Source organism: Rhincodon typus, chromosome 1 (genome assembly GCF_021869965.1).
Source record: "Rhincodon typus isolate 14 chromosome 1, sRhiTyp1.1, whole genome shotgun sequence".
Taxonomy (NCBI): domain Eukaryota; kingdom Metazoa; phylum Chordata; class Chondrichthyes; order Orectolobiformes; family Rhincodontidae; genus Rhincodon; species Rhincodon typus.
The window spans coordinates 174,296,663-174,310,623 of record NC_063332.1 but is presented as its reverse complement, the minus strand read 5'-3'; the positions used below and the strand labels follow the sequence as shown (position 1 = coordinate 174,310,623).

General features: G+C 42.3%; 1 protein-coding gene across 1 annotated transcript in view; it reads right to left on the bottom strand.

The window, feature by feature from the left end:
• The window catches only part of LOC109912948 (probable E3 ubiquitin-protein ligase HERC4), a 75,211-nt gene that overhangs the window by 42,776 nt on the left and 18,474 nt on the right, over positions 1 to 13,961 (bottom strand). The window contains exons 5-10 of the mRNA XM_048612601.1: positions 11,594 to 11,685; positions 7,597 to 7,727; positions 5,099 to 5,256; positions 3,636 to 3,974; positions 2,940 to 3,016; positions 100 to 224 (exon numbers count right to left, since the gene is read on the bottom strand). Of these exons, the coding sequence (XP_048468558.1) occupies positions 100 to 224; positions 2,940 to 3,016; positions 3,636 to 3,974; positions 5,099 to 5,256; positions 7,597 to 7,727; positions 11,594 to 11,685 (922 nt within the window). The remainder of the gene's footprint in view (positions 1 to 99; positions 225 to 2,939; positions 3,017 to 3,635; positions 3,975 to 5,098; positions 5,257 to 7,596; positions 7,728 to 11,593; positions 11,686 to 13,961) is intronic.

Genomic DNA, 13,961 nt, shown 5'->3' with positions numbered 1-13,961 from the left:
TTAATAATTTTGTATTGATTTTTCTATTCAACATTTTGCCAAATATCATTGAAAACAGTGAAAATTGAAGTTAACATTGATAAAGAAACACATATTAACTTCTTTGTGTTTTCCCACAGTTCCTCATCATCTGTTGCACTCCATTTGTCCAGAAGAGAATCTTCAACAGTAGCAATTCTCTTCAGAGTGAGGAATGGACATTCAACTTCAGGAGAAACTGAATCCTATAATGCAAGAATAGATGAAGGATTGTATTTTACTAGACAAATCACTGACCTGAGACACTGACCTTTAATTTGTTGTCAAATATGTTAAAGGTACTTATTATTATTACTGCATAAATGGTCTACTAACTTGTATTGAGGAAGAGTTTCTCTTTGAATTGTGATAGGTCACAAGTAGCTGGACAATTTGAATCCTTCTACTGTAACCACACAAAACTAACAGTTCACCATCAACCACTCTGTGAGTTTCAAACGCCTGCTACATTTTCAAATTACTTACCTGTTGAACTCACTGCAGAAAGTTAGGTTGAGTCTTAACAGTGTAAGGAATCTTCAAAATTATGAAATTTATGTTTTTAGATTTCCAGTCAACCTCTTCAGCTCATTAGGGGAACAATTCAAACTATAGAGTTTCATTCCTATAGGTGATAAATGTACTGATTGTAACTAGGTCAGCCAGGTGGACCTCATAGAATATGAGTACCCTGATTGGGGCTGTTAACCGGGTCCAATCAGGGAGCCCTGGCTGACAGGTATAAACAGAAGTGTCAGACATCCGGTCCACTCTAGGAGCTGGCTCTGAGGAAGCTGGATCAGTATCAAGTACTGTAAACTTGTAAATAAAGGGTGACTAGGTGACAGGATACTGGCTTTTGTGGAATTACTTCATTACTTTTATCCCTCTCTCTTAATCCAAGTTTGTTTTTGCCCTCCTCTGTATTTGATTTGACTCTAATTCGCCCAACCTACCTCTCCATTGTTCCCCTGTTTCTTTCTCATGCTTAAGTATGATTGCTTCAGGAGAGTGATGGACATAAAACAATACCATTGGTTTAAAAATAATGAAGCCTACAAAACTGGGTGTCCACATTACCTGAGAAGGAAGAATGAATGGAGAGTAGGCAGGCATGAGGATGAATTCATCTATCAGGGAGCTAGCTCAGGCACTGTGGGCCAATTGGCCTTCTTCTATATTGTAAACAATTCTGTGTAAAATGACAAATATGGTAATCTCCTCCAACCTGACAATTTTCTGATATCCCTATACTCCTCCCATTCTGGCCTCTTGTGCACACTCATGTCCAACGCTGTGCCTCTGGTAGCTGTGGCCCGAGCCCTGAAGTTTTGAAATTCCCTCCCTAAGCCACTCTGCATCTTGTCCTCCTCATTTAAGAGACTCCTTAAAACCTACCCCTGGTGGCTAAGAGTCTGTTCACCAGACCTATGTGATGTTGTGTCAAATTTAATTTGACAATAGCTTATGTAAAAACCATTGAGACATTTTACTGCATCAAGGCACTACATAAATACAACTTGTCATTGTTAGCTTGAGGTGCTGCTGATAGGCTCTTCAGGAAGCGAATAAGCAGCACCAACAACAGGAGGTTAAAGGCAATGCACAAATTGAACAAAATCATTTCCTGGTGAAATGTAAAAAAGCTGTTAGATTCTGGAAACATTGTGATATGTAGGATGGCTCAGTTTGTACCAAACCATTAACAGAAATTGCTGGAAAAGCTCAGCAAGTCTGGCAACATCTGTGGAGTGAAAGTAGAGTTAATGTTTCAAGTCCAGTGACTCTTCCTCATATGGCTCTCCACAGATACTACCAGCAATTTCAGTTTTTGTTTTCAGATTTCCAGGATCCACAGTTCTTTGTTTTCTTGTACCAAAACACTCCTCTAGGGAGATGTATATTTTTGCAGTTTAGACAAGATGGCTTGTTTCTAGGTTTTATGCACAATAAATTGCAAACACACGCACACAGACACACAGACACACACACACACATCTGTGACTCTTCCACCTATGACTTCTAGCAATTCTAATTATTATTAATAAATTGTTTGCATGACTAACAATTCTTTCCAACTGGAACCTTTGGTGAGCAAGGCTCCATGTTGGTAGCACAGATATTGCTCATGTTTACCCACTGATCACAATGATATTCATTCAGCTGTGCGGCTGTGGGAGTCTGGATCATTTGCTTAACACTTTGGTTTTGTTGTAACAAGCTGCTGTGTTCTGTCTGAACCTGAGGTTGTTCAAAACTGTGCTGCCCTGTTCTGGGTTGGTGGAAGTCCTATGCACAGCTCCTTGAGTACACTGGCTCCTCCACCAAACAGCATCTTGTTTATTTTCAAATCCCTCAACTCTCACTATTCCTGTAATCACCTCCAAACCTAAAACCCTCAACGATATCCAGAACCTTGAATTGTCCCCTCTTTGTCCAACTCAATGAACGTTACTCAAACATTGGTCCAGGCTCCAAACTCTGGAATTCCACCCATCCCTTCCTTTCTTTCCTCTTTGTTTGTCTGACCTAATACCTTCTGAGCTCAGCGTCATACTTTTTTTCATAATACTAATGTGAAATGACATATTTCGTTACATTAAAGGTGCTATACAAATGTAATGTGCTGTTGTTGAACTCTGATGGAAGGAACTGTAAAATGTAAAGCTGCCATAGTCCCACTCTCTTACTATAGAGAGGTGGCTAGTGGTGAGTCATGAGATGTTGGGATCTTCATGGTAACCTCAGACAGTGAGGGATTCGAACACACAGTGTCGGTATCACTCTGCATCACCAACCAGCCATTTGAGGTAACTGACCACCAAAGGAGCTGTGCTGCGAAACTGGCTGCAGGCTACACAGGGAACTTCCCTAAATTACAATACAACAGTGAAGGTGTTGCAATATGCTGAATTTCTTACCACTTCAACACCGCACAATGCAAATCCTTGGTTAGCTCCTGCAAAGATCCTTTTGACTGTTGGCTGCATTATACAATCTGTAAATTAAAGAAATCTTGTATTTATATAGCACCTTTCATGACCTCCTTAGCATATCCAAGGAACATTGCAGCCAAAGAAGTATCTTTTGATGTGTAGTCACTGTTGTAATACAGGATACTCAACACCAGTAAAAATACTTCCTCTCTTTCTACCCACTCAGTTCCCCTCGATAACTTGAAAACTTTAACCTAACCACTGCTACTGCTCTGTCCATTGGAATTATCCTAGGTGTACCGGACTGGGGTGCGGTGAGGTGTGTCCTTGCCTCTGAGCTGGACCCTCCAGGTTCGAGTCCTGCTCCCAGGATTTGATGACCGAGGAAGGTGCATTCATAATGTAGCCCAAACACATCAATTATCAACTTATAAATCGTGCTAAAACACGTTAACGGTGAGCCGTGAGAGTGGGAAGGATTCCTGGTCAGCTTTGTGATAGAAACAATGTTGGAGCTGTACCCATCCCTGTCATAGACTACCCAAGTAACCCATCCTGCCATTGCACTGACTGTGTTGCTGAGATAGCTGGTTAACATGAAATTGGCATATGTCCTATATACTGAAGCCTGGTGTCCAGTACAATTGGATTTACTGAAAGCCTGTGTACAGGGCTCATTACCTTGAATACTGGAGTTTGTATCAATGGCTGCCGATGACTTTGCCAGCTCTTGTCTCGATGGAACCTGGGCCTTTCGGAGTTGGCTGCCGTGCTGACGTTTCCTGTTTGCTTTGGTTTCGTGCTCAGCCCTGGTTCCACTGGGAAGCGGTTGTGTGGTTAACTTTGGCGTCGTTCGCTCTTTGCCATTGATCCTCCGCTGTTTGGCTGGTGTGCTGGTTGCACGGACCAAGTATGGTGTGATAATTGTCCGCTTGTGCCTATCGACTCTGTTTGCAGCTGCTCTTGTCATTCTCCTGGTGTGTGCCGAGGTGAATTCCGAAGCAGAATGACTCATTGTCACTGAAAAGAATAGAAATCGATTAGATTTTATAGAAAAGAACCACCATCACCAGCAGGTTCCAAAAGTAGTTCAAAACACTTCTGCGGAAGGCTCCCTGGAAACTGCCTTCCTTAAGAAGGCCCTATTTGTTTTGGATGCTATTCAGTACCGAAAGTAAAGAGCTGGCAGTCAACGCTGTTAGATAGCCTGAAATAATCAACAAAGGACATTTTTTTCGAATGTAGTCATTTTGGTAAACGAGGAAAGATGGCCGCCAATTGATGCACAGCAACTCCCAATAATGTTAATATGATCACAACGAGATCATCTCTTTAAGTTGGTTTTTAAAAATTTACTCATGAAATGTAGGTGTCCCTGGATCCACCAGCAGTTATTGCCCGTCCCTGATTGCCCCTTGAGAAGGTGGTAGTGAGCTGCCTTCTTGAACCGTTGTGGACCATGTTCTGTACAGGCACCCACAGTGCCCTTGGGGAGGGAATTCCAGGACATGGGTTTGGAAATAGGCTTTGAGGATGCTGTTTTCAAATGCAATGGTTCATCTCCCAGCAGTTGAGAAGACTGTGACCTGAATTTAGTGGACCCCACCCCCAAATCCCCAGGGTAAGGTGATATCATTGGTAGAAGGGTAGGGGTTAGGGGAAGGAGCAGGAGAAACAGATAGGAGTACCCTCATCAGAATCCCAGAATCGAGAAAAATGTCTGCTATTGATTTAGGGTTGGAAAGGGACCAATACTCCTCCCTTCCTCCTTCCTACCCCCTTCTCCATCCCTCTTCCTAACTCCAACCTGCTCTCAATCACATGTCTCTGGTGATCTCGTGAGTCTCAGAACTTTACAGAGAAACTGCCATCACTAGCATCAGCGCTCTCCATAACGCTGAACTGCTGGCCTGCCTCTGATTGGCCAGTAACTTTTGGAGGTGGGCTTTCCACCTTCCAGGATCTTCCCTCAAATGAGACACCAAATGTCATTGGTCAGTTGCCTGAGCACCTCTCCCATCGACACAATGTGAAGCTCTCATGGTTCATCAACCATTGTGAGGGAGGTGGGGGAAAAGAGGTCCCAGTGACTGGAACTAAATCTACACGTCTTCCAGATTAACCATCTACAATTAAATTCTTACCGTGAATCTGTTCTGTGCCATGAGGTATACTGATTAAGAACGTAATAGGACTGGGCACCATCCGATGACTGTGTTTTTCATTTCCTGTTTGTCTGTTCTCGATACCACCATAATAGTAGATTTTGCCAGATGACGCCACTAAGACCAACGTGTGATAGCTATAAAAGAAAATGTACCATGAAACTAAGATAGAAATTGCTGGAGAAACTCAGTAGGTCTGGCAGCATCTGTGGGCAGAAAGCAGAGTTAAAGTTTCGAGTCTGGTGACTCCGCATCAGAAACTTGCAATAAAACTACCTCTGTGGATCCACCATAAACTTATGACTGCCCTTAACAGCTGCATTTATAGAGGCTGAACAACACAGTCAGTCCCTGTTCAATTGATTCATGACAATGTTTAATGGGCAGCTCGGACTGAAAGATAGACACTGCTCATCAATCAACAATAGTCAGCAATGAACAGTGAGCAATTCTTTGTGGAGTTGCAAGAAATTTGGAATTATTGTTATGCTACTTATTTTTACCTTGTTGGAACAAACTCTAAACCTTGGTCACTGTGCTTCACTGATTTGATAACATTTTATAATATTTTAGTGCAATATACAGGCATGTAACTCAGATAAATGAATTCCATGTTTTTCACCATTCAATCTGGTCTGTGGTTTTAAATTGCTTGTGATTCCAGACTTGTGAACAGCTAAATTTCCTGCCTTCTCCCTGGGATATCTGCACTCGAATTTCAGACTCTAGTCTGTCCTCAGTTGCCTTCCCTCCTCCATTCATGGCATGGCCTCAGCAAGGTCAGCAATTTTCTACTTAAAACTTTTCACTTTTCTCTCCTTCACTCTCTTTCAGCTCAGTTATCTTTTTCCTCCAATTGTTGATCACCTGTCCTAATCTTACCTTATGTGGTTTGATGTCCTGTTTCTTGTGCAGATGTTTTGCAGTTAAAGGCTGCATTTAAATGTAAGTATTGAATCAGTGTGAAAAAACCTTTTCATTTTATGCTTTGGTGAATTACATCCTAGATTGCCACACTTTTGCCTGGATTCAAAATTCACTTTCATTAAAGCAAGACCCTCCTACAGAACTGACCCCATCCACAGAAAAGGTCCCACACAAAGAGATCACCTCTTTCCCCCACAGAACTGCTCCCCATCTCCCGTTTTTGGTTTGAAACAGTATGTTATTCTGCCAGTACTTTGCTGATCTGTTCAACATAGATGCTTTATTATACCTTCCTCATTGACTCTAAATGTCTAATACTAGGGGGCGTGCATTTAAGGTCAGAGGGGGTAAGTTCAAAGGAGATGTGAGGGGCAACGTTTTTTACGCAGAGAGTGATAGGAGTGTGGAACGCACTGCCAAGGTAGTGGTGGAGGCAGATACGATAGGGGCATTTAAGGAACTTTTAGATAAGTACATGGATATGCAAGGAATGGAGGGATATGGACCAAGGGCAGGCAGAGGGGATTAGTTTCATTTGGTGTCACGATCGGCACAACATCGTGGGCCGAAGGGCCTGCTCCTGTGCTGTACTGTTCTCTGTTCTATGGTGGTACATGTTCATGGCAGCCTCAATTGGACAAATGCACATTGGAATTTTCAACACACTACACCAGCCACACAGCTTTGGATTGAAAAATTTCGGCAAATCTCTGCTGATTGATGTTCAGAGAAAGTTGTCAAGTTTTACCTGTTTTTTTTCAGCATATCACTACTAGGTGCTCCTAAAACACTTGCATAAAGAAACTAAGCAATTCAACTCTCTGAGTACGGATGGACACAAGGAAGTAAACATTTACAGACATAAGGAAAATTCTTAAATCAACTCACACCGTACCCAGAGTGAAGTCACTGGTTGCTGTTAAAGTTAATTTGATAACTTAAGATTAATAAAAAGCCATGTTTGGCTTCTAAAGCTGCACTGGTGGAACATGTGGTAAAAAGCTCTGGAGAGACAGAAAAAGAGAAGAAAAAGAGCATTTTAACCAGACATTTTACTTAGAGGAAATGTCTTTATTTAATGTTTTTTATTGGCTCCTTCACCAGACATCTACGACAGGGTCAATTTTGTTTCAGTCTCTAATTGATCCCAGAGATTTACTCTTTCTTTGTCTGAATTGCAGGAATGTATGTGTTCAGGGTAACGTAAATATGTCAGGATTGGAACTCCAAGCAGTAGCTCAAGTCAGAAAAATTGTCAGAAGTCAAACAACACCAGGTTATGGTCCAACACTGCTCCGAAAGCTTGTGATTTCAAATAAACCCATTGGACTATAACCTGGTGTCGTTTGATTTCTGATCTTGTCCACCCCAGTCCAACACCAGAACCTCCACATCAGAGAAATTGTGCCCATTTCTGGCATGTTTTGGGCTTAATTTCCTGCTTCTGGGACCCAGAGGGTAGTTATCAGCAAGGTTCTTTCCCCCACCTGTACCATGGACACAATTGTCATCGTTCCACAATTGTTTTATTTGAAGTTTCATTAATTTACCTCCCACATGCAATCTGAGAGACTTCACTCCCAAGTAGCTCAGTAACCAACCGTGGTTTAATCTCATCACTTCTTGTGCTGTGTCCAAGCTGTCCATAGCTCCCAGCCCCGCAGGTAAAAACAGACCCATCCTAGAAGAGAGACAACGGCTTGCATTTATAATGTAGGAACATAAGGAGCAGGAGGACGCCATTCAGCCCCTCGAGCCCGCTCCACTATTTGACACTATCATGGCTGATCTCATCTTGGCCTCAACTCCACTTTCCTGCACGCTCCCCACAACACTTCAACCCGTTACTAGTTAAAAATCTATCTATCTCCTCCTTAAATCAATGTCTCAGCATCCACTGCACTCTGGGGGAGTGAATTCCACAGATTCATGACTCTTTGAGAGAAGTATTTTCTCCACATCTCTGTTTTAAATCTGCTGCCCCTTTAGCCTAAAACTATGACCTCTCGTTCTAGACTGCCCTACATGAGGAAACATCCTCTCTACCTTATTTTATTAATTCCCCTTAGCATCTTGTAATCCTCGATTAGCTCTCCTCTCATCCTTCTAAACTCTAAGAGAGTATAGACCTAAACTGCCCAATCTCTCTCTGTATAAGACAGACCATTTATATCTGGAATGAATTTACTGAATCTTCTCTGAACTTCCTCTGATGGAATTAATATCTATTTCTATAGCACCCTTGATGGGGGAACCTACCCAAGCAATCTCACAGGAGCATTTATCAAACGCAATTTGGACAGGAGGTGAGGACAGGTCTAATAGCCGATGTGCAGACTTGAAGCCCCCACTAAAGATTCTGAGATATAAAGAGCGGGCCATAGGGAGGGAATGCAACCCCGTGACCCCAAAAAAACCATCCCCTTCCCAGTACAGAATTCCCTGCCGCTTTACCCCTGAACTCACAGTCTTCCCCATATCACCTTCCTGCCTTCCAGGCGCCAAAATACATTTTTCAAGGACTCTACATGAGATTTTCTTGAGGCTAAGTTTTGATTTTTCAGGAGCTACTTTTTGGTTTTCAGGGGCTTCTTTTTGATTTTCACTAACTCCTTTCTGAGGTGATGCAGTCAGGTAGTAAAATTACCTTTTTTTTAATGTATGGGCCACCTGGACTGACAGAAACAGAATTTAAATAATTCATTAATTTCCTCAATAATCATCACTCCCCATTAAACATAAAGCTACAACACACAAGGGAAGAACAATATTTAAATTGGTGCAAGACAAAAGGTATAAGTTAGCAATAAAATATTTTGTCAAATAACTGACATATTTCTACACACAAAGAGCTATCACTTTAAACATGTTTCTTGTGGTCATAGATAAATGGTTATATGTTTATGACTAACACAGCCACTGCACCATAAGTAATCAACAGCATGTGAAATGCATTAAGATGCGATGAAATGTAAATCCGAATCTTTATGAAATAAAACTGTTCAGTATTGTTCATTACAGCAGTATGAATTGCATTTTCCCCATATAGTAACTCCTGAATTTACACAGCCTAGGACTTCAGATTCATCAACAAGGAATTAATTATCTTAGTGACTCCACATTTTTCTGGTTCAGTTAGCTGAGTATTGCTTAGTTGAAAGGGTTAAAGTCAGTGAGGTAATTAACTTTTTGAAAATAAACGTGCAGTCTCTGGCTTAAGAATAAATAAAAATTCCTTCCACGAGTAAGAAAATTAGTAACCAAAAGAAACAGAATTAAAATAATTGGCAAAAGAACCAGGGTGAGAGATGAGGAGCATTTTATTGGTTCACACGGTGAGCTGTTGTAATCTGCAATGTACTGACTGAAAGGGCAAGGTAAAAAGATTCAGTCCAAACTTCTTTTAAAAGGGCAATTGGAAAAATACTTGAAGGAGGAATACAGTTGCAGGGATATGGAGAAAGCACGGGGTTGTGCGATTAATTAGATAACTTTTTCAAAGAGCTAGCACAGGCGAAGTAGGCTGAATGGACTCTTTCTGTGTGTTGGGATTCTATGATTTCTTGGAATTTAAATAAATGTTGAGATGAATGCTTGTCTCAGTGATGGTGGCCATGAAACTATCATCACTAGTCATAAAGACCCCATCTGGTTCTCACATGTCCTTCAGGGAAGGAAACTCGCTGCCTTTACCCGGTCAGACCAACACGTGACCCGAGAGCCACTGCCCTCTGAAAGAACCCCACAAGTCGCTCATTTCAAGAGAAATTAGGGACGGGTGACAAATGCTGGCTTTGACAGCATTGCTTACACTCCATGAGACAATAAAGAAAAATAAATTCCCTGAATAGTGGATGCCAAACTTTTCCCAGTGCAGACTGTGTCAAAGGATTCATTCAGTTTGCTCTTTGTTATGTCAGGAATTTAACAAGGTCAGAGAGACTTTCACACAGGATGACCCCCTCATTCTAACTAATTATTCGCTGTCCCATTGCAAACGTTTAAATGTGGACCTAAAATTTTGATGTTGTTGATGAATACATCATAAAGCAGAGTGCCTTGGTCTATTCACATAAATGAGAACACTGACTTAACCTTGATTTACAATCCCCCAAGGATCACGCACAAGTGTCTCATAAGGACAGAGCATTAACACCTCCGACTGTCAGATGAGAACAATTTTGTTCGATAAATTACACTTAGAAATATTTGAATGGATATTGGGGTTTAACACTCTCATCTTTTGTGTCAGAAGTTTATGGGCTTGAGTCCCATTCCAAAGACTTGTGCACAAAATCAAAGCTGATTCTTCCCGTGCATTCCTGAGGGACCTCGGCACCATTGAAAGTGCTGTTGATGTTGTACTAGTGCACAGATTCCAGACTGGTCAGAGAGTGTACTTTTAAGACAATGCCATCATGAAATGAGATGCTCCAGTATTCATCTTCGGTCACTCTCTCTCTGTGTGATGGAGTCAGAGTTGTGTGTTCAATCACTTGTGTATGTAATGCATAATAATATCAGAACCCAGAGTATGTAGAAGTCTGTGGGATTAGAGCAATGTGAATAGCTAGTGTTGTTAATAAACTTCAAGATATCTGTCTCAACAAAAACTTGACCTTTATGGGATATATATTTGGTGAGCTGCCATATGGGGCAGCACTCAGATCATATCATACTGGCAGTGGTGTTTGACTCAAGAAACTACCTCAGTCTTCATGGCTGAAATGTTAAACCTAGACACTGTTTGCCTCTCAGTTGGATATTGAGGGTCCCATGGCACCCTGTTGAAGAAGACTAAGGGTGTTATCATCAATGTGCTGGCCGATATCTGTTTCACAATCATCAACATGGTATTTCATCTGTTCATTTATCACATTGCTAATTCAGCACTGTTGATAAAAACAACGTGTCATCAAAACTTTTCATCTTGCACTCAGTTTGCACCTACAAGGGTGGCATGGTGGCTCATTGGTTAGCAATGCTGCCTCACAGCACCAGGGACCCAGGTTCAATTCCACCCTCGGGTGACTGTCTGTGTCGAGTTTGCACATTCTCTCCCCGTGTCTATGTGAGTTTCCTCTGGGTTTCTCGTTTCCTCCCACAGTCCAAATATGTGCATGTTAGGGTGGATTAGCCATGCTAAATCATCCATAATGTACAGGCTAGGTGGGTTGGCCATGGGAAATGAGGGGTTACAGGGATCTGTTTGGATGGGATGTTGTTAGGAGAGTCAGTGTGGACTCAATGGGTTGAATGATCTGCTCCCACACTGTAGGGATTCCATGGTTTTATGTGAGAAAGCCAAATTACAAAAGGTACAATAATTTACCCCGCATGAGCAAAAGGAAACAGATTAGTTGTCAAGTTATTCCTGACTGACCTGCTGTGCACAAATTGGCGCTGATTTTCCTGGGTTACTTTGCTTGCTGTTAATTACTTAGAAATATCCTGAGGTCTGAAAAACACCTCAGAAATGCAAATCTTCATAAACCTGGAAGAAAGTGCAAGTTCACACATAAAATTTGTCGTATTCTACAAGCAGACCTTAGTAAGCAGGGCAGTGTGTTGCGCTCCACAGGAAATGTAGACGATCTTCTTACATTCCAATAGCTTTACGTACGTGGGAAGTTTCCGAGCTGGGATAAAGAAAAAGAGGTATAATCTTTTACTCCTGACACCCTGGAATGTAAAACTGAAGTAATGCACAAATGCAAAATAGCCCTGGGGAGTGTTGCCAAACAAAGAGACCTAGCAGGTGAAGGTTTATAGTTCTTTGAAAGTAGAGTCGCAGGTAGACAGTGTGGGGGGGAAGACATTTAGCACGCTTGCCTTCGTTGGTCAGTGCATTAAGTAAAGGAGTTGGAAGGTCATGTTGTGCTGCTCAGAACACTGGTTAGGCCACTGATGGAATGCTGCGTTCAATTCTGGTCTCCCTACCATAGGAAATATCTGATTTGATTTATTTATTGTCACATGTATTTTGTTACAAAATGCAGTGAAGTGTAGTGTGGTGTTGCTGCTCTCCAGCACCATCTTAAAACACGGAAAGGGAAATCCAAAACATAGAGTATAAAAGCAGAAAAATGAAGAAGTAAAGTCCAACTTTACAGTCCCCTTCTTGTTAAGTGCTCAGTCATGGAGCACTGACTGGAACAGTCAGCCATGAGTCTCCTCACTGCGTTGCCAAAACAAGAACTGCCAATCTCCAGCACCATCTTGCTGCCACTATGAGTCCTTGCCGGACCTTGCCAATGCAGCTCCGATCAACACCATCAGGTCCCACACCGGCTCAAACACGACCCTGCCACCACCAAGAGCCCACACCTGACCCACCGCGCCAATGCAGCTCCTGCTGAGGTCACCGAGTCTCATACTGGGCCCAAACCCGCCTTCGCCGCCACCTCCATGAATCTGAGCTGGATGCAGACACTGTGGGGAACATCCACTGCGGCAGCTTTGATTCGGTGCTGGGCTCGCCTCTTCAATGCAGAAGCCACCGGGAACTAAACTCGCCCAACGATGCCATCGCCACAACCGAGCTCTTCACAACAGGCACGGGTAAAGAAGGAAAACAACCAAAAAAGAGAAAAATGGAGCAGACGAGCCCTGGGCTCAAGACCTCTACTCTGCCACCATTAGCAAGGATGTTGTGAAACTGGAAAGGGTTCAGAAAAGACTTACAGGGATGTTGCCACGTTTGGAGGGTTTGAGCTATAGGGAGAGGCTGAATAGGCTGGGGCTATTTTCCCTGGAGTGCCAGAGGCTGAGGGGTGACCTTACAGAGGTTTATAAAATCATAAGGGGCATGGATAGGGTGAATACACAAGGTCTTTTCCCCCGGGTAGGTGGGTATGAAAGTAGAAGGCTATTCTGAGGAGCCAAGAACATTTTGCTTCTGCCCCTTTTGCGAATTGGCAGCTTTCATATGGTCCACCTATTTGTTGAGGACCATCGCACCTACCCGAGTCTTATACATCATTGGGGAACATTCTTCATGTGTTTTGAAAGTTTGACATTTTAAAAGTCCCCACTTGGCAACACAGGGGTTAAAAATTGACAGTAAGCACATTCTCTAAAACATAATGGAGTATCTTTGAAAGTTAAGGTTCCTGCAAAATTTACTTGAATGGGACACAACTTGCAGAGGAAAACCTCTGATGCTGTGGGCTCTATCAATGATGTGCCTTACCATCAAACACTATCCAACATTGTAAACAGAACCATACAGAACAATAGTTTCATCATTTTGCATTTAGCTTTGCAGCAAACCGCGAGTTTTAAAATACACGATGAAATATGGGGCATGAAATAACTCCACAGAGATCAGTACCCCATCACCAAGTCACTCTTTATTTACATGTGGAGACCCCTTGATACTGATCCAGCTCCTTTAGAGCCACCTCTCAGAGTGAACAGAACCTCTGACACTCCTGTTTGTATATGTCAGCCAAGGCTCCCTGATTGGACCAGATTAACAGCCCCAATCAGGGAACTCATACTGTATGATATCCATCTGGCTGACCTCATTACAATCGCTACTGGGCACAGCAGAAAATTGACCATTCAGCAATTTGTAAGTAAGGTGCCCTGAGATACTAAAGACTACACTTTGCTCTAATAAACGATTAAATCAAGAAGCTACAATTTTCTTGTCTATTCTCAGTGTTTCAGCTGCATTTAAAATATTTTCCCACCAGAGGGAGAGGCTGTTGTTGATGTCCACACCAAAATGAATGATCTCCTCCATGAAGTGTAGCAGCAGCACCAACAAGAACCTGCATTTATATAGCACCCTTAATGTAATAAAACAAGGCATGCTACAACAATGACTATCCAACCAATTTTGTTGCTGACCCTCAATAGGAGGCATCAGAGCTGTTAACCAAACATTGATTTGAAGAGAGAGCATCTT